The sequence below is a fragment of the Alexandromys fortis genome, unplaced genomic scaffold, assembly GCF_014885135.2.
Source record: "Alexandromys fortis isolate MF-2015 unplaced genomic scaffold, M_Fortis_MF-2015_v1.1 scaffold_55, whole genome shotgun sequence".
In the NCBI taxonomy this organism is placed as follows: domain Eukaryota; kingdom Metazoa; phylum Chordata; class Mammalia; order Rodentia; family Cricetidae; genus Alexandromys; species Alexandromys fortis.
The window spans coordinates 613,081-638,219 of NW_026067936.1; the positions used below are offsets into that span (position 1 = coordinate 613,081).

At 45.7% G+C, this 25,139-nt stretch overlaps 1 protein-coding gene across 1 annotated transcript in view; it reads right to left on the reverse strand.

Annotated features, from left to right (window-relative positions):
- Positions 1-4,463: 4,463 nt before the first annotated feature.
- The window catches only part of Gpat4 (glycerol-3-phosphate acyltransferase 4), a 38,709-nt gene continuing 18,033 nt past the window's right edge, over positions 4,464-25,139 (reverse strand). Inside the window, exons 3-13 of the mRNA XM_050146729.1 lie at positions 18,469-18,538; positions 16,745-17,045; positions 15,887-15,961; positions 14,859-14,948; positions 14,647-14,740; positions 14,008-14,123; positions 13,588-13,643; positions 12,704-12,789; positions 8,681-8,809; positions 8,518-8,597; positions 4,464-7,848 (exon numbers count right to left, since the gene is read on the reverse strand). Coding sequence (XP_050002686.1) covers positions 7,740-7,848; positions 8,518-8,597; positions 8,681-8,809; positions 12,704-12,789; positions 13,588-13,643; positions 14,008-14,123; positions 14,647-14,740; positions 14,859-14,948; positions 15,887-15,961; positions 16,745-17,045; positions 18,469-18,538 — 1,206 coding nt within the window. The 3' untranslated portion in view covers positions 4,464-7,739. The remainder of the gene's footprint in view (positions 7,849-8,517; positions 8,598-8,680; positions 8,810-12,703; positions 12,790-13,587; positions 13,644-14,007; positions 14,124-14,646; positions 14,741-14,858; positions 14,949-15,886; positions 15,962-16,744; positions 17,046-18,468; positions 18,539-25,139) is intronic.

Below are 25,139 nucleotides of genomic sequence, written 5' to 3' on the forward strand. Positions count from 1 at the left end.
ACCATTGGAAACAGCAGACCTGTCTCTCCTGAACAGCAGTTGGCAGGATGGTGTCTCCACGGTCAGCTCAGAAACAATGTACAGAGTCCTCATGAGGCCTTTCCCGGCAGGAAACAAGCCCCATTAGTCTTACTAACCTGAGGGTGGTGCATTCACCTGGCCAAGCGTGTGTCAACAGGAAGCCAGTGTTTGCTTCCAGCTCTTACGTCTTCCCTTCACTGCAGAAAGTCCAGGGTGAACTGGGCCAGATGCCAGACCAGTCAGGAAAAAAGAAATCAAAAATACAGACGCCAGCCTGGGTGTGTTAAGAATGGCAGTAAGCAGGCACAGGAGGAGACAGAAATCCTGGCCTTGGGCTAGGTGAGGGGGCACCAGGCACAGCCAGGACACACGGACTAACAAGGTGTCCAGGACTGATCTCCATGCTGAGGGCTGTACCAGGCAATATGTAGCTGCAAAGGCTGAAGAGGACAGTGACAAAGGAGCGGCTGTTTATTGAGCACCTACAGTGTGCCAAGCCTTATATAGGCTGGCACACAACCGCCAAGAATCCTACACAGCGGTATTCTTCAGCAATGAAGCGACATCAGAGTTCAAAAAATGCAATGGGTTAGTATCAGGTCATATACACAGAGAGGGTAGACATGAACCCAGGTCCAACTCCAAAGACAGTCTTTCCTTCCCCTACGAGATCTCTCTCTTTTTCTCTATCTCTCTCTCTATCTCTCTCTCTCTCTCTCTCTCTCTCTCTCTCTCTCTCTCTCTCTCTCTATCACACACACACACACCACACTTCACACAAAAAAAATTGAACCCACACTTATGAGGTCAAGTATTTAAAAAAAAGGCCCTTCTGGGTCACTGCCCACTCCCCTCACACCCCAGGAATGCCTGGAGGTGGGAGGGTCAGGGAGAGGCTGAGAGAGGGTGGGTGCTGGGCTGTGTGCATGCCAGTGTGCCCAGGGAAAACCCAACAGGCTGATAGGATCTCCTGTTTCCAGAGCAAAGCACCAATTAAACACAAGGCAGGTGTGAGCAAATAAAGCCGTGGCATCCAGAGAGAAAAATCAATACTAGATTATACATGCTAACCCAATCATATAACAATTAATACAGAGCAGGTGGGGCTGAGGGCAGCCACCAGGATGCAGAGAACACTGGGCCTGGCCCTCGGGAGCCTCACATCTCCTAAGCACCCTCATGGGCAGGGCTCATGTCCTAGCCCTTCCAGAAACGATCTGCAAAGGCTGCCTGAGGTTTGGTGGAGTCTCCCGTGGCAACGGCAAGGTGTGGGGTGGGGTGAGGGTGACTCCGGCCCACATGAGGAATAAGCTGGATGGACCTAGAGGAAGCAAGTGAGCAAAAAGACATTTTGGGGTGAGGGCACCCACCAGAAAGCAACCACAACCCAGGTTATGCAGGCAGGCCTTGCCGTAACAAAGCGATAGGTAATCCGAGCCAAAGGGAGAAACGGGAAAGCAAGTGTGTCTGCTCTCTCTGAGCGATGCTGGCTCCTGGAGAGCATCTGTGGTGTATGTAACTCCGAAAGTACAATGAGGCAATGGCTGCGTTTTCTAGTGGGGTGACTGCAGGTGAGTCAAGGGTTTGTAGTGCGTGGGGCAGTAGTGAGGGCAGTGTGGCTATCCAGGACACCCCACAGAAAGGCTCCAGACTCATTACTGAGGGAGCAGGGATAAGACAGTATGATATAGTTGTCTGCCAAGACAGTTTACCAAGTTCAGCCATCCCTTGCCCCAGGGAGAAAGCTTTGGCACCGTGAGAAGGTGAAAAGTGCTGGTGTCCCAGGGAAGGAAAACCTGGTTAGAGCTGAGCTAGGGCTGCTCCGCAAGCTAAGTGGAGAGGAGGTGCAAAGAGGCAAGCGAAGGTTACTGCTTCCGCTTATCTCTGTCGAGAGCCTGGGCCTGGGTTCCTCCTGTACCCCCAATATTCCTACATGAAAATCCCAGAGGAAGGGGTCCTTTCTGAGTGGGAGGTAGGTCCATGGGCCAAGTACTGTTGCATGCCAAGGAAAAACAAAATTTGTTAGCCGAATATTTTTTAGACATTTTGCAAGATGCACGGCCTCCCTGACAATTTTTAATGTACTAACTGCCTGGTCCAGTGAGCTGATTAATTGGTGCTGGAGCGATCAATAAAAAACAGAAAATTAAAACAATTTTAAAGTGATTAAGTAGTTTAACACCTGTCTCCCGTCACGTCAGCGCAGGAAGAAAAATAAAGCAGGTGTCGAAGGGGCCTCCTGAAGCAAGAGAAAACAGCTCCTGTCTCAGAAATGACAAATCACAGCTGGCTGATCAATCTGCTGCAGCAAGGGCTTCTCAGGGCCCGGTACAGAGCATCATGCTCAAGGAGCAGGGCCAAGCAGGAGGGCCCATGCATCCAGTGGCCTCCAGTCGCCACCTGCTGCTTGTCTAGGTCATGGGATGGGATGCAGATCTTGGGCAGCCTGAGGACATCTTCCACCGAAACTCATGGGATCCAGAAGGAACGCCCTAGCTGCGGTTTGTTCTCTCAGTACTGCATCGGTGATCCGAGACATGGCTCAAGTGTCTTTCAAATGTAGTTGCAGGCCCACGGAGTCAAGAGAAAGAAAAAAAAAAAAAACACATGGTCACAGTTATCCCTAGGATAACCACATCCTCTTTTCTGGAGATCCCCAATCTCTGCTGTTCCCTTAATCGTACGTTGTCTCCTGGTTTCAAGAGGTGGTGAGGTTGTGGTGGGGGATGCCCAAATGTCCTTTGTGATGCCATCTTTGTCCCAGCTTCACTTCCCTCGCCTCCACTTCAGCTACAACAGGAGCTTCCGAGCAGGACGCTCCTCTCCCAGCGCTTTTGACCTCAGGAAGTCATCTTGGAGCAGAGGAAACAGATGATTCTTCATCCCTGTCTCCACGAAAAGTCCTCCTAGAATGGAATAACCTGGGCAGAAGTGAGGTGAAGTGGCAAAGGTTAGGAAGTTGTCTGTTCCGTCTTGAGCTGGGTGTGGTGGCACACACTGGTGATCTACACTCAGGAGGCCTAGTGGGAGTAAAACAGGTTCAAGATCAACTTAGGCTACAACAGAAAAAATGGGCTTGAATTTTGCACATGAAAATCCAAGTCACCCATGTTCTAGAAAGCTCTATTCATGCTTCCTTTGACTTCCTGGGGTGTGGCACACCACCCAATGACATTGGGACTGGGGCTCAGGCACAGGCCTGAAGTCCTTAGAAGAGGAGCCAGGCTCCCTGACCAACCTCCTGCATCTGGGGACACAAGTCAGGTGTTCAGACAGTCGTGTGCCAATCCTTGCGGTTCACCCTTCTTCAAAGTCCGATGACTCCCTGCCACCTCAGATGGGGACAGAAGAGGAAACTCCAGCAGTTAGTTCCCAAGAAAGCCGGCAGCAAGTAGTTGTCAAGAGAGCACCAGTCCATTTTCTTTTTCCCTGATACAGGTTCTGTGTATTCCATGCAGGTCTAGATCTCACTATGTAGAGCAAGCTAGCCTTGAATTCAGAGATCCACCTCTCCGTCTCCAGGGACCTGGCTCGTGGACTTCTTCCCACCTCTCCTGCCATGTCTCTGCCCACCACACTAGGTACTGACAGATGACCAAGAGTAGGGCCAAGAGCCTCCAGAGTTTTTAAAAATTATTTGTGTGTGCACGTCCTAGGAGGCCAGAAAGACACCAGGTCCCCTAGAACTAGAGTCACAAGCAGTAAGATGTTTGAGAGCTGGGAACGTAACTGAGACCCTTGAACAGCAGTGCTCTTAACCACCGAGCCACCTCTCCAAGCCCCAGCTGTTCTGACAGTGATCATCCAGCCTGATTGCCCTTTCCCTAACATCCCTCTGGGTAAGGACTCCGAGGGCTAAGCACCTCCATAGAGCAATTGATGTACAGCCAGGCTTCAGGTGTCAAACACTTCACACTGTACGGCACAAAAGACAGACTTGGCTCACTTTTAGGATCAACATCCATCGTCTCTAGGCATCCCCTGACCTGGGTGTGGCTTTGGAAAGATGGCCAGTTAGTTAAAAGGTCCTTTGTCTCCAATCTATTTTAAGTATCTGCTCCTACAGGTGTTTGATCCAGGGTCCACTTGACCCTGGAAAAGGTTGCTTAGTATGTGCCCCAGGGACCCGCCCAGGCCCCTCAGTGCCACCCAGAGGCAGTCAAGCAGGGGATGGCACTGCTCGCTCAGAAGCCAACACAAGTTCTTCCTCTGCTGGCCTGCCATTGCTCCCGGCAGAGTAAGCGCAACACTGACTGAGATAAAGTTTCCCTGGGCCCAAGTTCCAAACTCGGCTGTTTTGTTTCTGTTAAAATGCAATTGTTTTTCTCTGGAGTGTGCAGTGACTGCTCCACGTCAGGAAGATGTATGAAGATATCCACTTCAATTCAGCATCCCTTTTCTCCCAGACAAACATGGTCGGATTTTAATAAATCAAAGAGCTACAGTGTTTAATAAAAATTTATTGACTTACAAGTGATTATTTATCAAAAGACCATTAATAGCAGGTACTGAAATGATGTGTTACTGGGTGGTGCTGGGAGACTAATAGGAAATCAATGCTGCTGGCCGGTCGGAATGCATATGAGAAGCCCACCCCCCCAAACAGCAAGCAAAATTTCACCAGCAAAATACACCAGACGCTAGCCCTGGTGCAGTGAAAAGTTCCTCCTTTTTATTTATTGTTTACAAATGAAATAATCAATACTTTTAATCTAGAGCAAAATTTATTAACTTTCCCATCGGAGAGAGACATATTGACTGGGGGAGAGGGGAGTGAGTGCGGTGAAAGATGGATGGCCAGATGGTCATCTCTTAGCCTGTCCAAGGGTCTGTGCGCATGAGTTGGGATATTCCGGGCCACCCAGGAGGGTGCACCTGGAGAAACTGAGTCTGGTAGCTAAGATGTACAGCAGGTGGATAGCACCTGCAGTGACATGGTAGTATCTTTCAGACATCAGCGGCCAGCAGTGAACACCAACCCAGACAGTGGGCATTTGGCAAACAGTAGAAGGAAGCCACAGGGTTTATAGGCCCAGATCGCCACAAGGCAAGTGGCTAGTGTCCACTAGCCAGCCTTTCAATATCTAGAAGCCCCTTGCTACTGTCTTGGCCCACCGTCTCTCACACGCAAAGGTTCTTTCTTCTCTGAAGGATACCAACAGGGAGTGGTGCTGATGTAAACGGGCTCCCAAGCCTGGCCAGGCTGATGTCCTTCTACTGAGCTTCCGTCCTGTTATCAGAGGACTTTTACTGACCCGATTAGAAAGCTCTTTAACTAGTTGGTAACAAAGTCCTGTTTGAGTGAAAACTGTCTGTGATCCACAATCCCAGCTATCCAGCAGGTCTGGGCCCCGAGGTGGTTAGCTTCCAAGCTGAGTTTGCAGGGGGACTCAACAGCTCAAAATGGACCCACACAATTTTAGGGCTCAAGGCTCACATGTGAGCAATGGGCTTCTAATGGAGCTGGAGCTGGAATAAGAGCTCAGTCAATAAAGCACTTGCATTGCAAGCATGAAGCCCTGAGTGTGAGCTCCTAGAACCAATGTTAAAAAAAAAAAGCTAGGAAGGTGGTGCCTACTTTTAATTGCTGTGCTGGGAAAGCAGAGACGACAGACTCACTGGCCAATCATCCTAGGCCAAAGAGACCCTGTCTCAAAAAACAAGGTGAGGCCCAACTGGAGAAAGAACAGCTGAGGCTGTTCTCCGGCCTCCACAAGCACTGCTACCCACACATCTGTATGCACAGAGGTGCACACGCATACACCTACTGAAACTTCAGAGGTGTGTAAGGCCCCAGATTCACCCGGCTTAAGTCAGAAAATAGAGAAATAAAGACAACACAGCAAGGGAGCAGCAGGCTGGCCAGTGGAATCGAGCGCTCATGTATTCAGGCCGTCCATGAGACCGAGTTTGTACCACGTGGCTTTCAGTGACTGAGAACCTGCAGGACCCAGTTACACACGGCGGACCAGCCTGAGTTCCTGGACCAGTGCCAAGGAAAGATGCACAGACCTCTCACTGCTCCCCACTGTGCCACGGGTGAGTGGGATGTGATCCGAGTTAACACAAGATTAAAAACTCTCTACAGATTGTGAATCAAACCACCAGCGGAAGTCTCAAAGGATGCCTGACCCTGGACGTTTTCAGAGGACAGCACCGAAACACTATGTTCTACGTAAGCCGAGACCCACTTTTTATTTTTGAACATTTGTAAAACAGTCCCCACGAGGCTGTTCTTACAGTCATTGGTGTTTTTATTTGAAAAGTGTTTTCCACTGGGAATGGAGCAGGCAGGAGGGAATGGGAGGAAGGTGGGGTGACACCACAAGGTTCTCAAGGGTCAGAGTGGCATCAGTTCATAGCCTTGGGAGCCAGGCTGCACTCCTAGACTTGGAGATCATGTGGGTAGCAGGGAACTCTTCCTTTGGAGGAATTCAAAGTTGGTAGACCTCAGAAGAAACAGAGGCTGACTTTGGTGTTGTTGGGCGGCTTGCAGGCCTGCCATTTCTCCCATGGGTGCATGCAGTGTACCCATCCCTCCTGCCTAACTCGACACTCCTCCCCAGCACTCTGCTCCCTCCTCATGCCTTAATATCTGCAGTGTCCCACAGTTCTCAAATCCAGAATGCCACCGACAGGGCCTCTCTCCAACCTCATCAACAGTTTGTTTCCATGGCTCTCATCTGGGGAGAAAGCTAGAAACAGAGACATGAAAACATCTAATCTGAAAGGTTACCCTCTCCTGAGCAATACTATCCTCATTCCAGACCCTGCAGGCCAGGGTCATTTTCAAGTACTACCGCTGTTAACTGGCAAGAAATACATTTCTCGGGGAGTGAAGGCAAAGTTCCTAAGTTCATTTACCATCCAGTTTTATTTACTCACAAAACAAGTTTAAAATCCTGGGCAGCGGCTGTGAGTGCTGACCTTGTCCTGCCACATTCTATGAAGCCGTCCCTGTGAGACCACCATCCATTTCCTTCACATATACTAGCACTAGAATCCCCACAACAACCCTGTGAGGTAGGTTATCACCACCCTTGGCAATTCCATGTAACAGACAGGGAAACTGAGACACAGTAAATAGACAAGTCATGTGGGGGACTCAGGCTCAGCCTGGAGTCTGAATCAAATCTTCCTGGGGCTAGCTAGCTGGCCAGCGGCCCACTGGCTTCTTCCTATCTCCTCTGCTAATCTTCGTAAGCAAGACACAAGAACTTATAACTCCATCTGCTGAGCGGAACTAACACTCCTGTAGATAGCTTTCTTCTTGTCCCATCTAAAAGCTCCCAGGCTGGAGGTTGTTTGGGCACCTGCCTCAGTAGTGTCTCTTCTGACTTTCCCCAGCATGTGTATGTCCCTACACAGTAACACCCAACATTCTCTCAGGACAAGAACAGGGCCCGCCTTCCCACCAGCTAGCATACCACAGAGCTGCTTTAATGGTCTTCCTCTTACAGGCTTATTATAAAGGAACAAGAGGCATTTTGTCCTGGGGAGCCCCGGCTAGCAGCTTTCTGGTTAGAGGACAGTAGGCAGCGCATGGGGCTCTGATGAAGCTCAGGAGTCCTGGAGCCCAGAACAGCCCGAGGGCCAGAGTCTGGAAGATGCAGCAGTGGGTGGCAGGGATGGTGGCAGAGGTTGTGGCAGCAACAACTCCAGCTGGCTCACTTGTCAGAATTTAGAGGTGGCAGCTCCAGCCAGGGCCAGGCAGAGGTTCAGGACCGGCTCCGGTCCTCATGGTTACCAACAATCATCTTGCTATACAGTTTCTGCTGCTCCTCCTTGAATGTGTCCTTCACTTTTTCTCTCTTCAATCCACCATCCCTGGAAAGACAAAGGCTAATATAGCAACAGAGAAGGCCACTGGTCAGCTCTGCGGTATGACAGATGCATTATATGGCCAAAATCTGGCAGGAATCATGAATCAAGCTCCTCTTTAACTTGAGTTTAACTCCTGCAGACACTAGGTGTTAATTCAGACCCACGGAACAAAAGCTCAGACCCTGCCTTACATCTGTTCCTGTAAGGAAGTTTCAGTGAGACAGTCATGACTGCTTGTTCATGTATTCTCTTTGGTTGCTTTCATACTACAAATGGCACAAATAAGTAGTTGCAAGAGACCTATAAACTGTACAGAAAAAGCGTGTCACCTCCTTTGCTAGGAGATAGGCAAGAAAATGTAGAAAAGGAAATGAGGACTTTCAAACACAGTACACAGACAACAGAGGAAATTCTACATTCTTCCCTCTGAAGTTTCCAAACAGAATAGGGTCATCTCTACCTAGAGGCACAAACTGTCTGGAAGTCCCAACAGACCGGGCAAAGGCCCACAACTCTACATTCCCGAGGACAACACAGCACTGGCATTATTGGCTGGAACTAAGGAAAGGAGCCTGGAGAGTTCTTCTCTATGGCCAGCAGGTTTCATGCTCTGTGCCAGGGAGGAGCCCTTTGCCGCAGAGGTGCATATTCTCTGGAGTCAGCTCTACTCACCACAGAAGGTCTACCAATCCTCCCTGCCGGGCAATGGCAGACTTCACCCTGTTAGCAAACTGCACGGCATCTTCATCTTTCTGTAACAGAGAATGAATGAAAATACTCTGCCAGACTCTTGAACACACACGAAGACTTGCGCTGGAGGACTGGAGACACCTACCTCTCTGGTCATAGGAGGCAGGTACCAAACGCTGCAGACAATGGCCCAGCTGGTCATCATTCTCAGCAAGTATGTCACCATCCCGTACTTGCTGCTGTTCCAGAAGGCGTCACCAAACTGAGGGTCATACTGCAAAAGGAGAGGAGACTGGATGTAAGGACTATACCAGTGCTTGGGGAGGGTCCACAGGGGCAGGGATCCATGGCTCTAAGGTCATGGCCTCCAGGTTCACTCAGGCCATCAGGGATGTCTTTCCTGACCACCACACCCAAACAGTTGTTGCCTCAGAGAGCCTTATCCTACCCTCACAAGCAAACATTTCCAGACAATCCAAAAACAGAATGCAGGATAACAAAATACCAGCCACTCATTTCCTAGGTTCAATCATTAGGAACAGTCCACTGTGCTTGCTTCATGCATCCTTTCCTCTCTTATGAGGCCTATCTTAAACATCAAGGCATCTACTAATGTACATAAAGTATAAACAAAGACACCTTCACACATAATCAACTTTTTCATGGGACATTCAAAGGAAAATTTCTGATGCTGAAGACTAAGAAACACTTACAAAGCTTGCAATATACTATATTAAAACTTAAGTATTGCAAAAAAACCCTTAAGTATTGCAAATATAATTTACATATTTATAATTCTAACAAAGTGAATTTCTATATGGCCAGAAAACTCTGATAATTAAATCACCAGTATTCATTTAAAATGGGTCCACACCTATTAGTCTCATGAGGTCTCAACATACAGGTGTATTAGGTACTTGCGTTTGTCAATGATTTTAATGGAGAGAAAAGGCTTGTTTCCAAGGGTTTTGTGAGAAATGATTGCAGCTCCTCAACCACTAGCCCACAGTAACCTCAGCAGTAGGAAGTCTGGTGAGGAAGGTACATGAGAAGGAACAGGAAGAGCTGAGCCCTTGAGAAGGCTGCCTGAGCAGAGCATGGGCGGTTGCTACCAAATGTTAGAGGAAATAGACAAGGCAGTACACTGACTGGAAAAGCACAAACCAAGGGTCAGCATGGAGAATGAACAAATGAAAGCATCTCAAGAGCGAGCCCACAGGATCGAGGTGCCACCACTGTTGCCTTCCTGACAGAAGGATGTCTGTAGAGTACTGTCATGGCGATTCATGGAGATGCCGGTGGATGGGGTTTCAACTGTCCAATTCAGAATACTGAACTACTCTGCTGAGATTAAGTCCTAACTATAAAAATATAGATTTAACAACAGAAACTAAGAAACCTAACACATTAATGAATGCACCTTAAATACCACTAAGAGGAACTGGAGAGACGGCTCAGCAGTTAAGAGCACTGGCTGCTCCTCCAGAGGACCTGGCTTCAATTCCCAGCACCTACATGTCAACTTAAAGTCATCTGTGCCGGGCAGTGGTGGCGCACGCCTTTAATCCCAGCACTCGGGAGGCAGAGGCAGGTGGATCTCTGTGAGTTCGAGACCAGCCTGGTCTAGAAGAGCTAGTTCCAGGACAGGCTCCAAAATCACAGAGAAACCCTGTCTCAAAAAACAAAAAACAAAAAAAAAAGTCATCTGTAACTCTGGTTCCAAGGGTTCTAATATTCTTTTGTGGCTTCCTCAGGCACCAGGTACATAAGCTGTGCACAGATGCATGCAAACAAAAACAATCATATACATAAAATCTAAAAACAACAACAGCAGGGGCTGGAGAGATGGCTCAGTAGTTAAGAGCACTGGCTGCTCTTCCAGAGGATCCTGGTTTAATTCCCAGCACCAATATGGCAGCTCACAACTATCTGCAATTTTAGTTCCAGGAGAACCTACACCCTCACAAAGACATACATGCAAGCAAAACACCAATGCACATAAAGTAAAATATATATATATTTTAAAAAAGACAGCAATAGTGATTTTTTAAATAGCAGTAAAAAGCAAGGGGAAATAAAAATTTAATACTAATCTAAGGTATATGATTACAAAGATAGGGCAGCTAGCCAGTCGTACTGGAGTACACCTGTCATCCCAGCTACTTGGAAAACGTAATAGGAATGATTGAGCCTGGGAGCTTGAGACCAGGCTGGGTAACACAGGGAGACCTGTTTCAAACATAAAACTGACTCTCTTGTTACAAGCACATGAGCAGAAGCTGTGTTAGAAGAGACCAAGACCTCTGTTTAGCAATGATTCTCTTCCCATCCAGGCAGACACCACGGCAAAACACAAGTTCAATACAACGGCCAGCACTCTCCAAACCAGACTGTGACGGAAGCACTGTCACTGCTGAAGCTGCCCACGTCCAGACACCAGCAGAACTTCAAAACAAAACAACAACTAGAAATATCTGTAGGGTGGAAGTCTGCTATATAAACAGGATGGAAAATTACATGTCTTATTCTGCAGAGAAGTCCTAACTCTTCTCAAGATTCCATGTCTCACAATGGGTGAGAGTCAGGCCACATAGCAGAGGCTCTACCAACCCTAAGTATCACCCAGGGCCTAGAGAAAATGACATTTAGAATTTGGCATGAGGTCTAAATCTTTTTACTGCTACCCCCCTCCCCCAACTCCCGTGATGCTACAGAAGCTAACACAGGGAGCTCACTAAACAGAGCTGGTAAAGTACCTCCCATACACCGTTATGCCAGACTGCAGGATGATACTGGTGGGGCGATGGCTATGCTTGGCTGTCAACTTGACTACACCTGAAATGAATACATCTGTGAGGGATTTTTTTTTCCTTAACTGAATCTTTTGAGGTGGGAAGATTTAACCTTTAATCTGGGCCACACTTTCTTCTGGTGTTAGCCAATATAAGGACCTGGAAGAATGAAGCTTGCTCTTTGTCTGCTTGTTATCAATTTCACTGGCAAGGCCATTCCTTCACTAACATTGGAGCCTACAAGATTCAGGCATATACTGAAGACCAACTAAGAAATCAGCCTTGTAGACTGAACAACTACTGTATTTTTGGACTTTCTGCTGGGAAACTGGCATTGTTGGATTAGCTGGACCACAGTGTGTAAGCCACTCACACACACACATCCATTTGTTCACTCCTGTTCTTTTCCTCTAGAAAACCCTAATACATGTGGGATATAGACTCCACTCTCTACTTTCACACACAGCAGACTCTGGTAAAGACTATTCCTTGGCATGCCATCCCCACTTATGGCTGCCCATCAGTGACCCTGCAGCCAATATTCAGGTATTAGTGGGCTCAGTGTTCTGCTTAGCTAGTAGAAGGTATTGTCTACCTACCCAGGAGTTGTGTGGAAAAGCTGAAAACCAAGTGGACACGTTTCTACAACGCTGCAAACAGACACCCGAAAGACAGGGGCTAAACAGAGCTATTCACAACTTTGGATCCTGCTTGAAAATCTCAGCCTAAGTATGTTGACATTACTGAAAACAAACTGTTTGGGGGGGTAATACTCTGAGGACTAGACTCTTTTAGAAGGAATACAGATCTGCACTAGGCTAAAGGGGGATAAGGAAATTGAAAATACAGGGAGGCTGACTGGTTGAACCATTCCATGTTTCCAGGGTGTCTAAGGGATTGGTTAGGACAAGTTCCTTCCTGAAGGATGGAAACTGGAGTGGAGAAGCTCCAGGATCCAGTCTATCATTGCTCGAATGAGGACACTGACACCCACTGCGGCGGAGTGCTTACTGCACATAGTAGAACAAAGAGCCTTCCATTCTCTCCTCTCTAGCCACTGTACAAGTACAGCCTACAAGCCCTCCTCTGCTACAGCACAAGTCACCTGTGCAATCAAGTGTCCTATGCTTCAACAAAGTCTCTAAAGAACAAAGCAGCGAGGACACAATTACAGAGCTTATGAAGTTTCTGTTTGCAGAACCTGGAAGCCCTTTTCCTCCCATATCCCACAACCCTATGCATCCCACCAGCATCCTCTTCTTCTACCGCTCTGCCCACACAGTCTGGCAGTGCTGGTAGAGAGGGGAGCAGCCCCGACTAGTTCCCCATTCCCACTTCCCACTTGTGCATTCGAGCTGGCCTCAGAGGTCTTATACCTTGATAGCAACAGGGTAAACAGTGGCTCCGATTTCAAAGCTTCCCTTTTTGAACATCATCACTGATGTGTTATTGATGCAGGTTCCTGAAAAACACAGGCAAGAGAAAACCGTTTCTTTCTGGACTTCTAACCAGTTCCCCCCCCCTTCTTATTTCTTTTTTTTTTTTTTTTTTTTATTATTTTGTTTTGTTTTTTTTCGAGACAGTGTTTCTCTATGCAACAGTCCTGGCTGTCCTGGAACTAGCTGTGTACACCAGGCTAGCCTCGAACTCAAAGATCCACCTGTCTCTGCCTCCCAAGTGTTGGGATTAAAGGTGTGCACTACTATTGCCCAGCTACCCAGTGTTTCTTCAGCACTAAAAATAATGCTCAAAGAGCGCGAGTCAATCACCACCCAAATCAAGAATGAACAGTAAGGGAGCTGGACAAGTGCAGTCCTTATTCCTTTTCTCCTGTCAGGCCACTGTCCCAGCCTTAGGTTTGGAGCAGGGATGCCAAGGAGACTGAGGAGTATTCTACGAGAGGTTAGAAAGCTACCTGTCAGTAGAACCACAGAAAGGATCCTGCACTGGCGAGGTACACACTATGAAACGTAACCAAACTTCTCAACTGACCTAAATTGTTAGTCTCCCATGCTAAAAGGCCCCAGGGTTACCCAGGGCTCAGGGCCTAGTCCCCCTCCCCAGGGTTACTCAGGGCTCAGGGCCTGGTCCCCCTCCCCAGAGTTACCCAGGACTCAGGGCCTGGTCCCCCTCCCCAGGGTTACCCAGGACTTAGGGCCTGGTCCCTCTCCCCAGGGTTACTCAGGGCTCAGATTCTGGTCCCCCTCCCCAGCGTTACCCAAGGCTCAGGGCCTGGTCTCCCAGTCCTGTCACTTTGTACCTTCTGGGAAGATGAGGATGGGCAGCTTACTTTTATCTTGTACGTGCTCAGTCAGTCTTTAGGAAACAGAAATAAAAGGAAGAGTCAATGACCTTATAGGTTGCACATAGCAATCAAAGATTTTTGGCTTGCAATATGTAAATCTCAGTAATAAACCACTTGCCCAGCATATACAATACCCTACCAAGCACCACCCAAAACAAACAAGAATCACAGTTCTTAACTTGTTTATTGGGAAGGATATAATGAAAACATAAATAACTTAAATAAATAATACTGTGATTATTTACATCCTTTTTAGATGTCCTAAAACTTTACTACAACAACGGTATAACCTCAGTATAAAGGTTATACCTATATAAAGAAAATGTTTTCTGTTTACGCCCTTGCTAGATCAACTGAATAGCATTTGCCACTTACCTCTTAGCCACCAGGTGGCGATCTTTCACTTCAGAACGCTCAAACCAGATGTGTGGGCAGGCTTTGACCATGGCTCTTTGAATCACACCCATAAGGCCCCCATGCACTTGCCCCACCTAATCTCAGACAGAGGAATAATTAGTAGTGAAGTCATCCTTACACCGATCTTCCCACTCTGGGGAGGACCACAATCCCACAAAATATACACACCAACCTCTCCTTGTTAGTATTTCATAATTTTAAGTTTCTCACTATTAAGAAACCACTACTTCAACTCCTCTGATCTGAATTCCCCTTTGGCCATCAGTGTCAGAGGCTACTCCAGGTAAACACATAAAGCTGAGTAACTTTTAAAATGGTTCTCTGAGGTAATCTCAATGCCTCTCACCTGGCTTTCTCAAGACTCCCTTTTCTTGCAATCTCCTCAGTCTGAGACACAAGACACAATCCCAAGCCATACTCTCAATCACTCAACTCAGAACAGCTTCTATCCAGTCCTAGGGTGACCCTCTTAAGTTGGGACCTGCACATAAAAATATGTTTACATGTCTGAACCCTTAATCAAGGAAGTTTTCTGTGGAGGGCCTAGAGATCTGATCCTAGAACTGATCAGAAAAACCACAAAGAAAGGCTGCGTACCATGGCATAGTAGCCATCGCTGGCCAAGATGATCACATCAATGGGAGATGTATGATTAGCCACACAGATGCCACCATTTCTTGGTCTGTTTTTCCTGGGTATAAAATATATACAAGCAATAAAAATAGCAAGAATTGATTGGTTTGGAAGGCTCCTCTCACCTCACAAGCATCAATCACTAGCTGCAGACAATGTTAACGAGCCTCCCTCACCTGTTGTGGTAGGTAATGATGGCTGTCAGGGCTCGCACACAGATCCGGTAGCACATTAAGTGAACATGTTTACTCAAAAACTCCTTAAACCTGCAACAACAGGACAGCTGAGGTGTTTGTGTACTTATAGAAATATTAGCACACATAGTAAAACCCACAAATGTATTATTTAACATCTTTATATCCACATGCAATCAGAGAAATGCAATGTGACTTGATGACATTCACCTGTTAGTGGTAGAAACTATTTCTAGGCCTAGAATCTCCAGGATAGGCAAGCCAAGGTTTCTTAGATTTCTATTCCCCAACTCACAAACCCATAGTAGGTGTAAGCTCTTTATCAGCCCCAGCAAAACAAATGTCTACGGGGCCTCAGAGCTTCCCTAGGTGAGTAAAGTTTCCTTGAGAAAGAAGAGTAGTGGGGAGAGAGAAAATTACTTCTCAACTTATGGAGCTAGCAGAACCAAGCAAGTAAACATCTTAAAGATTGAGGGCACAGGCCGGGCGGTGGTGGCGCACGCCTTTAATCCCAGCACTCGGGAGGCAGAGGCAGGCGGATCTCTGTGAGTTCGAGACCAGCCTGGTCTACAGAGCTAGTTCCAGGACAGGTTCCAAAAGCCACAGAGAAACCCTGTCTCGAAAAACCAAAAAAAAAAAANAAAAAAAAAAAAAAAAAAAAAAAAAAGATTGAGGGCACAGCAGCAACAGAGAACTCATCCTACACACAGGGTCCTGGTTTTGATTCCCAGCATAAACAAACATGCTATAAAAATCGTTAATACCTGAGCCAAGACTCCTTTGTGGTATCTGCCTTTCTGACTCTAAAATGGGAAGATGGTGAGGGCTAGACTGCAAGAAGTGAGCACACACAGCTACTATCTCATATCAATTACAAAACAAAAGCATTCACTACAGACACCACTGCCAGTGAGAGTATCTGAACCACCTAGGACTCAAGGACTGGGTTGCAGTGTGCCTCCAGCCAGTCCTCACGCTCTGAGGCTGCGACGTCAACTCACTCTACTCACCTCCCATTGGGCAGATATCCAACCATGGTAGTGCCCACCACCAAGAGGCTGATCCCTGTGAATGCCAGTGCAATCCTGTAAGAAGACAAATAGAGTAAACCAGTTATTCAGTGAAAGTGTGAAGACAAAGGCAGGAGCCATAAAAACCACACGTAAGACCTGACAACAGCTTCCCCTGGAAATGTGGGAAACCATTTGTATGGAGAGATGACTGCAATTCCAAACAGACAGTAGAACTATCTCTTCAGCAGCTGCTATGCCCGACACCTGTCTGATCTTGCTTAGTTTCAACACCCTGGCAGAAGTAAAACCTCTGTCAAAAAGGAGGCAGAGTTGGAAGGTGCCAGACAGACTGAGAAGAGCACAGAGAAGAGATCAATACAGCTTCTGAACCAGAAAGGCTATGCTTAGGAAAGAGGGGTCAGGAAGGATGTGATGGTCTCTGCCCTGTGTTCAGTCCCCACAACGAGCAAATGGTCTTTAAGAAATCCAACTAGCCAGGTATGGTGCTTGGAGCACACCTTTAATCCCAGTACTCAAGGAGAGGCAGATAAATATCTGTGAGTTCCAGGCCAGCCAGAGCTACCCAGTGAGGCTCTCAAAAAAACAAAAACATTACACACACATATACACAAAAAACAAAGAAATCCAACTCTTTCTGTATGATATGTAAAGAATATAAAGGCTTGAAGGGAGAGCCCCCAGTATGCCCTTCCAAGAGTAAAATGGACTAGCCCTGGGGGGGGAAAAAACAAACACACTATCCCCCTTTATAAATGGAAAACAAGGCCAAGTGAGATGGGTGAGCCTTGCACACAGGCAGAGCAGCTCACACTGGCCTTCAAGGCCCAGCCTCACCTGAGTGGCAGAAGGAAGCAATACCGAATCAGCACTCCTAAACCCCAGAGGATGGTAAGCCGGAGGCTTATATATTGGAAGTTGTAATTGGTTCTGCTCAACAAGTTCCAAGACTCCAACTCCTCTGCAGAGAATCTCTTTGTCACTTCGTCATCCATAATAGTTTCCATTCCTTTCCGGCAAAAGTAGAAAATGTCAGAGAGCTCAAACTCCGGTGTCTTATCCAGAGCCTTGCTACTACCACTTCGGCGAATTTCTTTGATTTCTTCTTCCAGAGAAGTGGGATCTTTTGCAATGATTCCTGCAAAAAATAAGTATCCCTAGTCAAGCAGCATGCTTCAAGGATCATGTGTATGAACTGAGTTTTAAAGCACAAAGGGCACATGTGCCATGGTCAGATGTGAATATGCTCTCCAGAGTTTCATGAGCAGAAAGAGGGAGCCCTCAATACAGCAGCACTGAGAAGTGCTGGGGTTGTTAGTGGTGGGGGTCTACCATGCTCCAATATATATAGTTTTCCACCTAGGCTCATGCCTACAAGACTGTTTAAACTAAGTGAGTCACTTACACAAAAAGGGCATGAAAGTAGGCAAGAAAAAGAAGGGTTTCTGTAGAAGAAAGGAAGATGAGACAGGGAAATAGGGGGTGAAAAGGACTAAAGTTCATTATATACTTGTATAAAACTATCAAAGAATAAAAATCAACAGATGTGGTAGCAAATGCCTTTAATCCCAACATTCAGGAGGCACAGGCAATGAAATCTCTGTGAGTCTGAGGCCAGCCAGGGCTACACAGATAGACCTTGTCTTTAAACAGACAAACCTGGAATGTAAGAGATTATATAGTGTCCCTGGACAGAGCAGCACTGTTCTTCTCTGGGTGGGTGGTTCTGCAGGGTACATTCACTCCTACAACATCAGGTTGGGGTTTTGGTGGATTTTTGGTTGCTTGTTTGCTTGGTTTTGAGACAAGGTCTCAGGACCAATGGCTGGCTTAGAGCTCACTACGTAGCTAAGGATGCCTTTGAATTCCTGATTCTCCTAACTGCTGGGATCACAGGCATGTGCCACTATGCCTAGCTCTTTAGATCAGTTTGTTTTTAAAAAGTAAGCCAGACACCTACCTACTCTCTTGGCTCATTCCTTGCAACTGAAACCAACTCTTCCTCCCCTCCTGCCCTCTCACACACTCCTGCCATGTGGTACCATCTGCCATACTGCAATGTGGTCAAGGGGCCCTTGACCAGTGGCATTCTACTTCTACCCAGGTTTGCTCTTCTGTCTGCTTGAGAGAGGGGGAGGAATTGGGAGATCAACCGTATGAGTGTGTGTGCTGCAGGAGCACACAGGCCAGAGGTCAATGGGAGCTATCTGTCCCTATCACTCTCCACCACGCTCACACTGAACTTGACGTTGACTGCTAAACTAGCTTGCCACTGCCTGTCTCTAGCCCCAGCACTGGAACTTTACAGGGGTACTGTCATTGAACCTAGGTTTTACACAGTTCTAGAGATCCAACCTGTGTAAATGCAGACCAAGCATTTTATTCCCTAGGCCATCTGCCCAGCCCCTGCCTGAGTTTTCTACTTACCAGAAAGTCAAACGTTTTCTTCTACAAAGGACCCTCAGGTATTTTGTTATAGGCAAGAGCAAGTGGACTGAACCTCTACAAGGACTCTGGGTATTATTTCAGAGGCTCTTTTAGACTAAGGCACCCAATCCTACCGTTGGTGTAGGGCTTGTAAAGCTGGTGGTTCTTCTCCTTGGCTCCTCTCTCCATTCTCAAGGTAGCCCACTGAGGAGGAAAATGGCAAAATGACAGCAATGAGTCTTTTCATCAGTAATCACCCTACTTTGTTAGAATGCGAAAGGTTCGACTCTAGGTGTCTGACACGAGGTAGCAGTCATGCAGCACACCTTCCAGAGAGGACTCACCCTGCCCGCAGGGCTCACACACACACAAAGTTCCCAGCAGTAAAGCGCTAAAAAGTCAAGAATCTATGACAAGATGGTCGGGGTGCTTTCTTCACTGCCTGGATCTGCCTCTAAGACTTAGGAACTGACTAGGAAACATCTCCTTTAACTACTGCCTACTAATCACCACAACATTATCTACTTGTGGGTGTGTGTGTGGGAGAACAAGTGTAAGTCAAGAGGACAACTTGTGGGAAAATGATTGGTTCTCACTTCCACCGTGTGGATTCTGGGGATCAAATGCACAAAAGTATCTGTGCATGCCCTGATGAAACCAGTGAACTCCAAGAACACAGAAACAGATGCGGCTGGTGATATGCCAAAGGAACAAAGAGTCTTAGAGATGAAATCTAAAAGGCCCTGACCAGTCTGTTCTTTTACTTCAGCGTTCTTCCTGCTCCTTGGTGACTTTGATGAACTTCCTCTGAGTCTGCAGTCTTTTCCCGGATGCTTTGACCAACCAGAATCCCCCAAATACACTCAAGCTAGTCAACCAGGTACATTCCAACTTGATGCTTAATTTATGTGCTGATGGGGCAAACTGACTCCTTCCCATTATATAAAAGAACATCTGACCTAGAGTGCTCCTTCTTAAACTATTTTTGGGACCTTTTCCAGTGGCAGAAACCTGTGACTCTACTTTTCAATAAAAGTCCTACTTGCTTGCTCTCAATTCTGTTGTTCTCAACAGAATTTGTGAGACAACAAAACCAACAACTCCACCCCAGGAAACCAGTGACAATGGCTGTAGGTTACTGCTCTCACTGAAAAGTAACTTCACGGAGCTTCTTTTAGCTCTAGAACAGCTCAGTATTTGTTGCCTTTATAGTTATAGTTCTTCCTCTTTGGTTTTCTTAGAAAACAATGCCCAAGGACATTAATGAAGAGATTCAGGGCTGGCCAATGTGCTCAGAATAAATGTCTGGTGATCAGCCCTAAATGGGACATCTAACCATATCACAAAGACACCCCCACAGTCCCAGGGAGCACTGCAGTAGAGGGGACAGAATGCTGTGAACTGCTGTCTTCTGGATGTGGCACTGCTGCTGGTCCTGCACTCACGAACTAACTGCAGTACAGTCACCTGAACAAAACCTGCAGAGGATCAAGCATGGGTAAGGAAAAGGCTCACATGACCCCACTTGTAGCTGAGGAGCTACTAGTAACTGATGTCTTCTGGGACAAAGTAAGCTATTTTTCTTTGGAGGTAGGAACGCTGGTAGGCGGGCCTTGCTCAAAAGGAGGCCCCATATCCATGTGCAAGCAGACAAAACTAATTAGATTCAGTAGGTTATATATATATAAAAAAAAAAAGACAGAAAGAAAAAGAAGGTAAGAAGATAGGAGAGCATGTTCTGGAGGACCCGTGGGAATGGAGAATTTGGGGTGGATCAATCAAATCATCAAAGAACAAACAAAACCTTTTTTTAAACAAACCCAAATGTTCTATCGCCTTCCCTGCCAGAAATCATCCCATTCTTCAAAACACGGCCTTTTCATTACTTTCATGCCCCTCCATAGACAGCAAACAACACTAGAAAGTTTATTGAAAAAAAAAAAAACAAACCAAGTGTTCAAAAATGTTGCCCACTCTGTCTCAATCCCACAATTGTTGCAACTGCATCTTCAGCTCTGTACCACATCATAGTTTTCTGAAAGTTTCCAACAAATTCGACTGTGCAGCTGGGCACTGACCTCATCTTCTCTAACCTGACCTAATTGACTCCTTTTATATGGGTAACAAAATTCAGCTTATTTTCATCTTTTTGCTTATATCCAGGCCTTTTTCCCCCTTTCTCCAAATTACCTTCAATTCAATTGAAAATTAGTTCCTAGAAATTCCACTCCAAAAATATTACTGCAAGCTGTATAGGGAACTTCTAAAGCAAAAACACCCAAAGCAGAAAATTACTCTGAGGTACTCTGGACAGGCATGGACCCACCTGTGGCAGGCACAAAGGTATTTTTCTCCTGACAGGATTAAGTATCCAAAACAGCTGGCAAGCTGCTTAGGTAAGTGACTTATGCTTAGTCCCATTAAAAAAAATAGGTAAGTGTACTTGAACTATCAAATACCCAGTTTTAATGATCTTCATGAAAATAAAATGTAAAAATGGCTAGTGAAATGACAAGAGATGCAGACATAAAATGTATGGCTACACTATTAATATAACCAAATTATGAACACCAATGATCATAGACTGAAGGGCAATATGCAAAAAATAACAAAAGTGTAAGCTATAAGACATGTATAATTATAATTTTTGACATTATGGTACGGTCTTGTTATCTACTATCATATAAAAACTATTCCAAAACTTAACAGTTTAAAAACCCACTACTGAGCTGGATTTGCATGGTGGTATACACCTTTAATCCCAGCAGAGAAGCAGATTTCTGTGAGTTCAAAACCAGTCTATTCTACATAGTGAGTTTCAGGACAGCCAAGACTTGTAGTGACCCTGTCTCAAAAAAACAAACAAATGACGAATAAGAACAACAGCAAAACCCACTACTGAACTGGGTGTGATGATGATGATGTACCATTAATCCCAGCACACAGGAAGTGGAAAGAGGTAGACCTCTGAGTAGGAGACAAAGTCAGTACATTCTTCTTTTTTCTTTTTTGGAGAGGGTCTTATGCATCACAGACTGGTCTCAAACTCGCTTTGTAGCAGCCCAGGATGGCCTTCAATTTCTGACTTCCTGACTCTACCCCCTAAGTGGTGGGGTAAAGATGTACCACCACATCCTGCTTTATATTGTGCTGAAGACTGAACCCAATGTTTTGTACAGGCAGCACACTTTACTGAACTACATGCACAGCCCAAAATAAAGTTTCCCTAGTGATTAAAATGTATAGTCAGAAGGACCAAAGAAATATGATAATCTCTTAGCTTTCTTCCAATTCTAAAAAATATGTACATCATTCCAATTTAGGAAAAAAAATGAAGGATCTTTTGAAAGGTAAAATCAAACATTCAATGCCATGAGACAAAATCTTTGTCCTCTAAAATTCTGCTGAAACCTAACCTCCAATATGATGTTATTCAGACGTGAATAAGATTATGAAGAAAAAGTCCTCAAAATTAAGGTTATAGGGACTGAAGAGATTGTTCAGCTATAAATAAGATCACTTGCTGCTCTTGAAGAGGACTGGGTTGATTCCCAGCACCCACAATTAAGTAGTTCACACCCACCTACACCTTCAATTCCAAGGCATTTGGCACCCTTTTCTAGCCTCCACTGTACCTGTGCACACATGGTACAAATACATATACACATAAAACAGTGAAATAACTCTTAAAAGAAAAAAGAACAGGGTTATAAAAGGGATCCCAGCAAGCTCCATTATCCTGAGGATACAGTAAGAAGAGTCTAAGAACCAGAAGTAGGCACTGACTAGACAATGCTGTCAGCACCCTGTTCTTGGAGAAAGTTTGTTTTTATAGGCCATCAGAAATTTGGGCATTTCTTAAAACCAACCGAGCAATCAATCAACAAATATAAATTTTAGATGTATATACATGAATACACATATATACTTTCTAAAGTTTGATAACACCTTAGCCTGTACCTAAGTACTGTCATTGATAAAAGCAGCATCAATTCTTTGAGTCCCTTAAGATTAATTCACAGGATTGAGCTCTTTGGTAGAGTGCATGCCTAGCACGTATAAGTGTGCACATGCACACGCACAGACACACTCAACCAACTCAGGATACCAAAGATGAAAGCACAGACACTTTCAGGACTACCCTATGCCTTTGCTGACATACACCAAGTCCCTTCTAGCCCATCCTTTTCTCTAGCATGCAGCCTGTTTGTCCAGAGAGTGCTGTGAGCCCTCTGAAAGACTGGCAACATAACTCTAAAAATACAAGAAGTTCAAATGTAGTTATTTATTTATTTTAGTGTCCCAGTCTGACTTTGTGGCCTTGGCTGGCTTCAAACTCAGAGATCCACCTGCCTCTGCCTTCTGGAATTAAAAGCACGTGCATCATTCTAACTGGCTACAAATACAATTTTTGAAAAAAAAAATTGCTCATCTCCTTTTGCACTGCTAGGGTTAGGACATGCTAGTTAAGAACTCTCCCAGTGAACTTTATCTTGAGGTTACAAATGTATGAACTATTTCCATTACTACTTTATATCACTGTGCCCAGAACAGTGATTTTCAAGATGTGCACACTCTGGGGGCCTAAGGTTATATGTCCTACAGTAAACATTTAATCATCCCAATGTACATTTATAATCTACATTTAAAAGTTGCAACAATGTACTTTGTTGTTGCTTTTTTGAGACTGGTTTTGCTGTGCAATTTAGACTGGCCCTGAACTCGCTGTGATCCTTTAGTCTCAGCATCCCAAGTGCTGGGATTACAAGTATATGCCACTAGTACACCTAACTTATGAGTGTGTATATTTTATGGTCTCTAACATTTTATTCTTATTATTTTTAATTACTAGGGAGTGTGTTGTGCATGGAAGTATAGTGCCTGCAGGGCCAAACGATGGCATAAGATTTCCCTGGATCTGGAGTTCAGACTGCCCAACGTGGGTGTGGGAATCAAACTCAGGTCTCCTAAGAAGCAACATGTACTCAACCACTGAGCTATCCTCTCCAGCCCCTGAATGTGTACTTTAAAAACAAAATTATGGGGCTGGAGAGATGGCTCAGAGGTTAAAAGAACTGACTGCTGTTCTGAAGGTCCTGAGTTCAAGTCCCAGCAACCACATGATGGCTCACACCCATCTATAATTAGATCTGGTGCCCAGAACACTATATACATAATAAATAAATTTTGGGGGCTGGAGAGATGGCTCAGAGGTTAAGGACACTGACTGTTCTTCCAGGGGTCCTGAGTTCAGTTCCCAGCAACCACATGGTGGCTCACAACCATCTAAAATGAGATCTGGTGCCCTCTTCTGGCATGCAGGCATACATGGCGGCAGAACACTGTATTGTATATGTAATAAATAAAATCTTTAAAAAAAAATTATGAAAAGATTTATTTGCTCATTGGCAGAACAAATCTGGCATGTATTAAGGATTCAACAATCAATACTCTATCCCCTAAGGATTTTACTTGGATAGCAACTTCAAAATAATCTGGGACCAACTAAGACCCAAGCATCCGAGCATACCTGTGAGGGCAGTTTCTTAAATGGAGGAATTAATACTCAAGTAATTGAGGTGGAAAGACCAACTCCAAATCTGGATCATTTCAGGCTCGCAGAACCACCCTAAATCTGGGTCACACCATCTGGTGGCAGCGTACATAGAAGGGCTTGGAAGAAAGTAATTTTTGCTTTCTGCCTGCTTGCCCTCCCCCTGGCAAGTTCATCTATCCTGATGCAGAGGCACCCCCTTCGCTGGTGTCAGGATTCCAACATACACTGAAGACCAGCGAGACATTCAGCCTATGGGACTAACTACTATCAGATCTTCCCTTCCAGAGACAGCCATAATTGAATTAGCCAGATGAACTGGCTAGTTTTATGTCAGCCACAGCTGAAGTCATCTTAGATAAAGGAGCCTCAAATGAGAAAATGCCTCTATAAGACAGGGCTGCAGGCAAGTCTGTAAGGCCTTTCCTTAATTAGTGATTGATGGAGGAGTGTTCAGTCTGTTGTGGGTAGGGACACCCCCAGGATGGTACCTGGCTTTTATAAGAGAGTGAGCTGAGCAAGTCAGAAGAGTCAGTCAGTAAGCAGCTTATTCCATGACCTCTGCATCAGCTCCTCCCTCCAGGTTCCTCTCCTCACTGCTTTTGATGATGAACGTTACACGTAATTGTCAGTGAAATAAACCCATTTCTCCTATCACTGCTTTTGGCCATGGTGTTGGTCATGGTTACAGTAATAATAACCCTAACTAAGTCACTGAACCACAGCCTGTAAGCCACTTTATGAGTAAGTCTTCTTCATATACATTCATTCGTTCTATCCCTTCTATTCCTCTGACTACTACTACAGGGTATACTGCCACAGTGCGTGAGTGGAGGTCAGAGCACGACAACTTTCAAGGAGTCAACTCTCCCCATCCACCATACAGGTTAGGGAATAGAACACAGGTTATCAGGCTTGGCAGTCAGTGCCTTTACCCACTGAGCCATCTGGTTGGTCCTCCATTTTCAGGAAAGGCTATACAAGTATTCTAGGCTTTTTGATTCACACAGTGTCATCCAAGATGAATTAAGCACTAAGAAGGAGATCTAGATTTTTAACTCTTACTTCTGTTTTAAAAATGGCAATTTCTAGGGGCAGGACAGATGACCCAGTGCTTAAAGCACTTGTCATGCAATCAGGACCAGAATTCACACGAATGCCAGGTGGGCATGGTGGCCCACCTGTAATTTCGGCATCCGATGTCAGAGACAGGATCTCCATGACATACCAGCTAGAAAGACTGAGCAGACA